A 9,411-nucleotide genomic window follows, 5' to 3' on the forward strand; every position below is an offset into this window, starting at 1 on the left:
GAAAGTTCTATCTCGAAACAACTCGTTGGCTGTTTCAGCATGTAAGACCACAAGCCCGCCCATGCGCCCTGAAAAATGCCCCGCCCCCTCATCCGCAATGAGGGCCCGAGAACGCCGGGTACCTGAGCCCCTCCATGCATCTGCATACCCCGAAAGACCGACGACACGCTAACTTTCGAGCTCTCTACCATCAAAAGCATCTCTGAAATATTGTACAAAATCCAAATATTTATTGCGTTCTGAAGACGGCAAAATGACTACGACTAACGCCATCAAAGACCTGCTTGAGGTGACAAAAGACGATGAGAATGGACTCGTGTTCGAGAAGAATGTTTCTATTCCCCGCGCTGGAACTTTCCCCATCAGATGCAATGTATATCGACCCATTGCCGCCGAAGGTACAAAGTTCCCAGTATTGGTGACATACGGCCCATATGGAAAAGATATCCCCTACGAGAAGTGAGTTTCCTGTTCCACTAAGCCAGACCTAGTTAACAGGGCCTAGATTCCACGAGAAGTCATTCAGTGAAGTGAACCCAGAACACAAGTCGAAATACAGCGCCTGGGAAACTCCAGATCCGGTCTTCTGGACAAAACATGGATATGTGGTAGTGAGAGCAGATGAGAGGGGTCTGGGACAATCGCCTGGTGTGCTTGATACCATGTCAAAGGGCACAAGCGAATGTTTCTTTGATGTGGTGGAATGGGCTGCTGATCAACCTTGGTCATCTGGGAAAGTTGGGCTTTTGGGAATCAGTTATTATGCTGGTGAGTCTCCCCGTAAAGTGAGGCCTGAGACTCGAGCTCATAAATCATAGGAAGTCAATGGCGTGTTGCAGCTCGTCGACCCAAGGGCCTTGCAGCTATCATCCCGTGGGAAGGCATGTCAGATTACTATCGTGACCGTTGTCGCCACGGGGGTATTCTTTCCGACTCGTTCATTCGATTTTGGTGGAATAGACAGGTGATCACGAATCAATATGGCAAGCCAGGCCGAGCAGCAGCCAATTGGGGCGAAGACACCCTTGAAGGAGATCTCTCTGATGAAGTTCTTGCTTCGAATCGAAGAGATCAGAATGACGATAATGCTGCGAATAAGTTCAGAGACGATGCGTATTATTCATCCAAAGATTTCAAATTGGAGGATATTGAGGTTCCACTTCTCAGTGTGGCGAACTGGGGTGGCATTCTCCTCCATCTTCGCGGAAATGTTGAGGGCTTTACTTGGGCTGGATCGAAGTTTAAGTACATCCGATTCATTGTTGGTCGTCACGATCTCCCATTCTACTACCACGATGAGGTGGAAGTTCAAATGTCATTCCTGGACGCTTTCTTGAAAGACAAAGATACCGTGGGATGGGCTACCCCTGGCAAAGTCCCACCAGTCTCGATGGTTCTCAGGAAAGGAAACGTTGGCTTCAACAACCCCGAGTTTGAAGCGACATATAAACGAAGAGAAGAGCCAGCATGGCCGATACCTCGAACCAAGTACACGAACTATCACTTGCATTCGGACGGCACCCTTTCCACGACTCCAGACAGCAGCAAATCGCCATCAACGAAATCCTACAAAGCACTCGGCACTCTCGATCATCCTGAGCTCATCCAGTTCACAACGCCTCCATTCGAGCAAGAAACCGAAATCACAGGTCACATTGTAGCGCATCTGAACGTCTCGATGACACCCGAAGATCAATCCTCCAAATCGCCAAAGGACATCGACCTCTTCCTCACCCTGCGCTACCTCGCTCCTTCAGGCGAAGAAGTCCACTACACCGGCACAGCAGGCGATCCCATCCCGCTCTGCAAAGGCTGGCTGCGGGTCAGCATGCGCAAGATCGATGAACAGAGCGCAAAACATCGTCCCTACCTCCCGCAACGCAACTACCTCTCGACCGATGTGCAGGAAGTAAAGCCAGGAGAAGTCTATGGCGTGGATGTTGAGATCTGGCCTACGAATGTAGTTGCGGAGAAGGGAGGCAGGATTGTGTTTGAGATCTCGTCCGGGGATACGCAGGGAAGTGGCGTTTTTCAGCATAAGAGTGAGAAGGATAGGACGGGGGAGTTGTTGGCGGGGACGAATTATGTGCATTTTGGGGAGGGGTTGGAGAATTATGTTGCGTTGCCGGTTATTCCTCAGGCATAGATTGGCTGTTCGATGAACATAACTCAATATTCTGCAGCTGCTCATACCGAAAAGTCATAATCACAGAGCAATGAGATACTGATCTTGGAGTGGGACAAAAAGGGTTGTTCAATGAAAATGAATTCCCACACCCCTTGACCCCTGAGAGCTAACTTAATATTGCGAAGATGTCCTTTTAAGAACATCGAAAGATCAGACCTTTAACGCAACTTCCGTAGAGCAAAGGATGCGATATATTCTACTTCTTTGGGTGGTCGCGTTAATCCTTTTCCATTTTAGAGCTGCCCGGGAGAATTCCGTTTCGGCTATCTCGGCTAAAAAGGGGAGCCAGCCAAGCCCCACATGCATCAGTTTCTAGGTCGATCGACCACGTCGGTGTGAAACAACGACGACTTCTTTCTGAATACAAGAGAGATCCTCCAATGCACAGGATGAGAAGTTAGCTACTTTATCCAAGCCGAATCCTAGATTTGCACCAAAGCAAGGTCGGAGTGCCGTATGTCCAATTTACGTACATCAGAGAAGATAAACACCCCCGGCATATCCCCACCTTTCAACCTCAAACAGATCTCTTCTCCCAAATCCTAAAACACAAAATGGCATCCTCACAACCAGCCCCCTCAACCCTAGAAAACGGCCTCCCCGAAATCCACCGCTACATCACAACCACCAACCCATCCGGCCAAGCCGTCCTCTCAACCACTATCCCCACCCCCAGTAGTAACCATGCCCTTTCTCTGTCCCTTCTCCTCGCTTCCTTTCACTCAAGGCATGTTTGGGCTCCCGAACAGGTTTCATCCCATTGCCGAAGATTCGGTTCTTAAATCTTTTATGAAAGCAAGTACTAACATCCTGGAGTCTGGACCACAATCGGCACCGCCACAAAATTCTTCCTCGCATACACCACGCGCGTCTTCCCCGTACACCTCTCCCGCTCCTCCTCAACACCGCCCGATATCTCCTCCTACGCATCGGACCTTGCTTCTCCGCCGGGTCTGTCCATCTCGACGGGAACGGTGATGAGATATGTGGATATGGCGCCGGGGAGTCTGAGTCCGATGCATGTGACGAAGAGTTTGGATTATGGGATTGTGATTGAGGGGGAGGTGGAGTTGGTTCTGGATGGGGGGAGAGGAGGGTGTTGAGGAGGGGCGATAGTTGTGTGCAGAGGGGGACGATGCATGCGTGGCGGAATGCGAGTGAGGAGGCGTGGGCGAGGATGGTGTTTGTAATGGTCGGGGCGGAGGGGGAGGGGTTAGTTGAGGATTTGGGGGGTGCGGAGGGGGTTCGGGGAGGTGAGTGAGTATGTGAGGGATGAGAAAGATTGGTAGTATGGGATAATATCATTCGATGTTCAAAGGGAAAGACGCAATTTTGGAAGAATGATCGGTTCGCAGTACTATGTATAGAAATTAACATTCAAGTCACCAAGAAGCTAAGGCTTAACAAAAGCAACTTTAACCCTATTCCTACTCTCCGTAACCATTCTCGTCAACCCAATATACCTCAACTCCTCATCCCTATTCTTAAAGCTCTCAAACTCCTGCGCCAGTCTCAACAACACATAAGTCGCCTGTATCATAACCTGTTGCTGCGCAGGACAAATCCTCGCCCCTCCGTAAAACGGCACAAATTCCCAAGTAGTCCGTCTTCCTTCCCATCGTCCAGGATTAAACTCATCCGCGTCCTCTCCCCAGATATCTTTATCTCGATGCAGGGCATGCAGATGTGCTACAACCGTCTCTCCCTTCGCTACGTAGATTAGAGATTTTCCGTCGGCTCCGCCACCCGTGGGTAGGATGGTGTCGCGTAAGGCGGTTCGGTGAACCAAGGCGACGGGAGGCAGGAGATGGAGACTTTCGAAGAGGACGTGTTTGTAGAAGATGAGTGATTTTATGAGATCGTATGTTACAGGCTGAGAGGTGTGAGAGAGGGCCGTTTCACGAAGGCTTTTGTAGACTGAAGGGTGCCGTGCGAGAAGGAAGATGGTGTTGGCGAGGAGGACGGGAATAGTGTCTCGGCCTGGGAAGAAGACTGCCATTAGCTCGTAGCAGAGGGATACTTTGTCTCTGATCTCTCTTGCCATTTCTCGTACGAGGATGTACTTTTGTGGGGGATTGGTTTCGTCTGCGCTGATGGATGATTTGTCGTTTTTGGTTTCCGCGAGCGCTCTTTCGACATGTTGATCTACGTATCGGTGGACCTTTGTGTATGCTTTCTCCCATGTTTTGTCAAAGTATAACTTGATCTTGGCGAGTGGCCCAGCTCGTATACGCGTCCCCATTCCCATCAAGGATTCCTCGAATGCTGCAAGGAATTCTTGCGACTTATACTGTGTTTCCGGCAGAAGTGAGTGGATGGATTCCGCAAAGAGAAATTCTGTGGACGTATCGAGGAACTGGCAAATGTCAATAAGACATCGCGTCAAATGCTAGGCTGAATACGGCGTACAAGTCTTTTCAAAAGGGGCTGCATATCCATAGTCTGATTTTCACTGGGCATAAGAGATAACATCCTATCAAAATATACCTCCAGCGAATCCAGATCGGCAATATCCTTTCTGGAAAATGTCGGCGTGATAAGCTCTCTCGAACGCTTCCACGCTGGACCATCAGTCGAAAGAATTCCATCTCCTGTGAAATTGGGCTTTTTCAACTTGCGGGAAGGCTCGACTCCAAAATCATTGAATTTCGTTGCTGCCATTGTTTGGATATTTTCCATACTCATGGTATTGTATACAACTTTTCCAAATACCACGGACTCCTTGAATGTCTTGCCATATGTATGGAACTGTCCACGGATGGCTCCATACAGATATCCTCGTATTCGAGCATCGTTGAGCTCTTGGGCGAGGTCAGACCCGAATAACTTGTCTTTGTAGCGATATTGAGGAGGAGCTTCACACCCATTTCGACTCGCTGCTCTTTGCGAGAGGTAGTGATGTTCCGTAATATGAGGATGACAACTTGCTCGCGCTTTACTTTCTCACTGGGTCTCTCTGGTCTTTGACTTCTAGGCGAATGATTCCATTTAGACGAAAGAATGTACGATACAGAGCATCTCGCAATATTTTCCAGTACACAAGAGCCGAACAGCTTCGATGTCCAAGCCTTGAATCTTTCCTCTCCTCACAACAATAAGCAGAGCCATCGCCGTAGAACCTCAGACACCATCCTCAGCCTTTTTTACTAAACCCCTGAATATTAGCTCGAAGTTTTTTCCTCTGGAAGAAGTGATAATTCATACCCGTTATCGCTTGCAAACTCTACTCAACGAAGTTCGCCTTCGAGTCATCGTAGGAGGCGGCCCCGTTCATGTTTGAGATTAATGCATCAGGTTCGATGGCTTCCATACCATCGACAAACTCCACTGAAGACTATCAGATTGAGGAAAAAGTAGACGAATGACTTATACATACTGGAGTTGGGTGCTGCAAAAAGAAGGGAAGCGTATGAGGCGAGGACGAGGAAGAAAGGTAGTTTAGGGATATACATTCTGGAATGATGGTGGAATCAGACTATTTGCAGACTGATCGCAGTTCGTAGATGTATATTTCGGGCAGACAATAGAATGGCTGCTTGGAGACGAGACTCGGACGGGTCAGTAGGAACAATTTAGGGTGGATAACTTCAGGCGCAAGACATAAGTACACCTCGAGATGGCCGTGCAATAACCATGCTCTTGCCAACTCTAACTACGCTTCCATTGATCGTCAACCATGACTTGTTCCATTAATCGTATCCTTTGAAACACCAAACTGTCTCCGGGGTTGTGTCCGAATTGGGAAGCGCGGGGTAGCTGAAATTTGCCCCAATTCTGGCGCTTACGTGGGTACCTAACATGCCCTCGCCCTTCAAGCAATTACAAGCATACACTGCGGCCGACAGCGTAATTGTCATATCATTGGTTCGACGATGAGAAATCAGGGTCGTGATGCTATGATTTTCATTGATAGTGATCCTTCGTTATCATGGAGGTGTCAGCGATAAAAGGCCACTCGAAGGATAATAAGAGCGCAGCGCTTTGGATAATGAAGTGCACATCCTTGAGGGTGATTATCTTCGTCTAGATTGGCGCATATACGACCTATTGCAGTGGATAGCTCGTATCCGCCAAGCATATCTTGACCCCAGGAAACATTCCATGAAAAAAAAAACGTTGATGCAGCATGCAAGTCATCTCTAATTGGATATATAGCGACCTGGCCACGCGGATCTTTGAAGGAAACTCGCCGAACTCCCATGATTACTACATTGAGAATCCGGGGTCTGTAAATCGGCGTCCACTTTTTACCACGCTCTCATGGCTTCTTTGTGCTCTTCACAGCAAACACAATTGCTTCTTTACGTACGGGCTTTCTGCTACGAGGAGCTCACACATTACTAATCTCGCACCTGATGCCAGAAAATAACTTAGACTCTAGAAGATTTACGAGCCAGAACTCAGAACCAGAATATTCGGAACCAACTATTTTTCTTTCTCAGCCTCCATTGCCAAGCTTTTACACGTTCTAATCTCTTGGTTCATGACATCAACCTTAAAAATTAACCCTAGATCAATTTCTCTCCTCGATCCGCTGCGAGCAATCTTTGCTCGCCATGTCTCTTCGAACTTCCGCTCATGGAATCTTGAGCGTGAGCTCAACGATGCTTGTACTCGCGTTCTTTTTCGTACTCCTCCGTTTCTGGGTGCGAAAGGATAATAAAGTGCCTTGGAAAATTGATGACTGGATTCTCGGCCTGGCTTTAGTGAGTTCGCTTCAACAAAATTCACTACCTTCTCTTTGTTGTATCTGTCTTGTCTCGGCGACTGGCCCAAGGTCAGCCGTCTGGTTTGAATCGATGCTCTTGGCTTGGCACTTTGGCTATTACTGATGTCTTCTATTCTCAGGTCTTCGTCGAAACAATGGCCATCCTATGCATCACCTGTAATACAGAATGAGCACGCCTGCAGGCGCAAGATGCTAAACATATGCACAGCTGTTAGCCTCAAGTGTCTTGGATATACCTCAACAGCACCCACATCGACACGTGCAAATGATATCCTCTTTTATAAGGTTGTTAACTCTTGAGACATTTTCCTCTCACCGAACTCACCTGTCGTTAGCTCCTTCTCTCATACCAACTAATCCAAACCATCAGTCTCGGCCTCATCAAAGCAGGTGCTCTTCTCTTCTATCGCCGTGTGTTCTGCATAGGTGAAGATATCGACGCATTCAACCTTACTACTAGATTTCTTCTCGTCCTTGTCTTATGGACCGCGATATTCTTTTTCATCGATCTCTTCGAATGAGGACCTCACGTAGCCGCAAATTGGGAAGGTGCAGAAGCTTATGTCAAGTATTGCGGTATGGCGTTACCATTTGTTAAGAGCGTGGGAATTACAGATTTTATTCTGGATGTTCTGGTGATTTTGGTCCCTGTTCCTCGAGTAAGCAAACATTCTGTGACGCTTTGCTTAAGTTTCATGCCGATTAATAACTGCAGATATACCAGCTTAACACGACGTTGGCAAACAAGGTTGCTATCAGTTTGGCATTTGGGCTTGGAGTTGTGTAAGTGTCCTTGAAGATACATGTGATTGTGGATGTGTGGTGGTAATAAAATCAGTGGCACCATCGCGTCTTGCGTCCGAATGGCGAAATTTTACAAACTGGCGAACGCCGACGAAGGTATACTTTCTAGTTTTAAGCAAGAGGGAAAGAATATTCAACTAACGATCCTGCAGCTGTCAAACTCACAGCCGACCCGCGCGGTATATATACCTCTCGCCAAACTCAAACTTGTTTCTCCACTGACAAATACTCATATAGTCTCGGACACGGAATCAGTCTACTGGTCTATGTTAGAATCCGGCCTTACCTTGATCGCGGTCATTCTGCCCTCTACCTGGAGGTTGATGACCAAAACTGCATCTAAGGCAATCCTTCGCAGCCTCCGCAGTCTCGTTTCCCTCCCTTCAAAACCATCAAGCGCCAATACGGGTACGAGCAAGCCATCTGAGTTGCCGAACATGCAACTTCAGAACCCAATTGCTGGCAAAGGCGTTGAACGCGATGGTTGGTACGAGATGAATATGGCGAGGGATATGGAAGCTCAGTGACGCATGCGGGAGGTCTTTGTCAAGGGGATTTCAAGTGTGAGTTATCGACCTAGTGATGACGCAGTTGTTCTAGCTTTTTGTATATATCCACCATCCGCGCAACTTCCCAACTTCCTGGAGAGTCGTAATCTCCTTCAGCTAACTCCAGGTTTTATCCACTTTGATATTGTACAATTCGGGAAATAGTTTCGATTCGCTTATGTAAATATCAATCGCGTCACGGCACACTAGTCGCGTTAAATCTACATAGCCCAGTACTTGTTAGTGGAGGCAATGACGCAAGTGCCATGTTTCCACTTCAGTATCATCTAGTTCATTTCGCCCTTTCACTCTTCATAAAGGCAGAAGTTCTCACTGTATCTTATTGATTGGCGCTTTGGGAAGTGTTCTTGAATGCCACTCGTTGCTCCGGTGCAGCCTTTAGAGATACTTCGATTAAATCGCTTTCGAAAATGACAGCAACTCAATATCCTCCACCAGAAAGATTTGGAGAGACTTCCCAAAGCCCCAACATCCCGCGGCATAGAAACTGGCTACCTGGAGATGCAGGACTCATCCAGACATGGGTACACAAAATAATCGAGGAAGTGGCCGCTCCCCCAAATCCTTTCGTACCAATCATATCTGAGTTCCAGGACCTGATCGACTCTGATCCAGCCATCTACATACTCTTTCACTCCATGTTCGATGAAGTTCCACCAAAGTACAAGGATCCTGAACTTCCTTCAAACGCCATTCAAAGGCATGAATACAAGAATTTGGAAGGGTATGTCCATATGCTGGAGTTGCTGAATTCTCTTGACGACAGCACCTGCTTTCAACGAGTCCGGCATGGTCGGCGTACCCATCAATGCAATCCTAGATTGGCACGGGGACCAAAAGCGGCAATGCAACTTTCCTAAACCCGAAAGTAAATGCGATGTTCAAGAAACTCTTCAACGAATGGGCACAGTTTCTCGAATCTCCAGACTCCACGACCGTCTTGAATACTAGCAAAGACGGTTGGTTCGGACCCGCGGCCATGGAAGAAATGAGACATGCGTCTCGTGGCGACTCGAACTGGAAATTTGAAGACGAGTAAGAGCTGAGGCCACCGGGAATGGCCCACTTAAGCGAGACGCGGTAACGCGTAAAAATTCTACACCCCATTTTAAAACCCTTAC

The 9,411-nt window shown here is 47.9% G+C and overlaps 5 protein-coding genes across 5 annotated transcripts; 4 read left to right on the forward strand and 1 right to left on the reverse strand.

The window, feature by feature from the left end:
• On the forward strand, nucleotides 1-2,214 carry LY89DRAFT_631006 (alpha/beta-hydrolase). Its single transcript, XM_018211261.1, has 3 exons — nucleotides 1-459; nucleotides 506-768; nucleotides 819-2,214. The coding sequence occupies exons 1-3, from the start codon at nucleotides 254-256 to the stop codon at nucleotides 2,144-2,146; spliced, it is 1,797 nt and encodes a 598-aa protein (XP_018061811.1). The 5' UTR covers nucleotides 1-253; the 3' UTR covers nucleotides 2,147-2,214.
• Nucleotides 2,215-2,565: 351 nt separating this feature from the next.
• LY89DRAFT_711997 (uncharacterized protein) lies at nucleotides 2,566-3,449 on the forward strand (the record flags this gene model as incomplete). The annotated part of the gene is made up of 3 exons (XM_018217945.1): nucleotides 2,566-2,866; nucleotides 3,005-3,284; nucleotides 3,317-3,449. The coding sequence occupies exons 1-3, from the start codon at nucleotides 2,743-2,745 to the stop codon at nucleotides 3,447-3,449; spliced, it is 537 nt and encodes a 178-aa protein (XP_018061812.1). The 5' UTR covers nucleotides 2,566-2,742.
• A 4-nt stretch (nucleotides 3,450-3,453) lies between these two features.
• On the reverse strand, nucleotides 3,454-5,640 carry LY89DRAFT_766039 (cytochrome P450; the record flags this gene model as incomplete). The annotated part of the gene is made up of 3 exons (XM_018221709.1): nucleotides 3,454-4,544; nucleotides 4,598-5,043; nucleotides 5,565-5,640. The coding sequence occupies 3 exons, from the start codon at nucleotides 5,638-5,640 to the stop codon at nucleotides 3,582-3,584; spliced, it is 1,485 nt and encodes a 494-aa protein (XP_018061813.1). The 3' UTR covers nucleotides 3,454-3,581.
• Nucleotides 5,641-7,495: 1,855 nt separating this feature from the next.
• On the forward strand, nucleotides 7,496-8,248 carry LY89DRAFT_742692 (uncharacterized protein; the record flags this gene model as incomplete). The annotated part of the gene is made up of 5 exons (XM_018220856.1): nucleotides 7,496-7,576; nucleotides 7,633-7,700; nucleotides 7,756-7,817; nucleotides 7,874-7,900; nucleotides 7,959-8,248. The coding sequence occupies 5 exons, from the start codon at nucleotides 7,496-7,498 to the stop codon at nucleotides 8,246-8,248; spliced, it is 528 nt and encodes a 175-aa protein (XP_018061814.1).
• Nucleotides 8,249-8,700: 452 nt separating this feature from the next.
• LY89DRAFT_677692 (uncharacterized protein) lies at nucleotides 8,701-9,329 on the forward strand (the record flags this gene model as incomplete). The annotated part of the gene is made up of 2 exons (XM_018213694.1): nucleotides 8,701-9,014; nucleotides 9,131-9,329. The coding sequence occupies 2 exons, from the start codon at nucleotides 8,701-8,703 to the stop codon at nucleotides 9,327-9,329; spliced, it is 513 nt and encodes a 170-aa protein (XP_018061815.1).
• Between the last annotated feature and the right edge of the window lie 82 nt (nucleotides 9,330-9,411).

This window comes from Mollisia scopiformis (assembly GCF_001500285.1).
Source record: "Mollisia scopiformis unplaced genomic scaffold LY89scaffold_36, whole genome shotgun sequence".
Lineage (NCBI taxonomy): Eukaryota > Fungi > Ascomycota > Leotiomycetes > Helotiales > Mollisiaceae > Mollisia > Mollisia scopiformis.

Coding starts and splice junctions, on each gene's coding strand:
- LY89DRAFT_631006 (XM_018211261.1), top strand. CDS start 254: ATGACTACGACTAACGCCATCAAAGACCTGCTTGAGGTGACAAAAGAC. Junction 460..505: donor AAAGATATCCCCTACGAGAA/GTGAGTTTCCTG, acceptor AACAGGGCCTAG/ATTCCACGAGAAGTCATTCA. Junction 769..818: donor GGGAATCAGTTATTATGCTG/GTGAGTCTCCCC, acceptor CATAAATCATAG/GAAGTCAATGGCGTGTTGCA.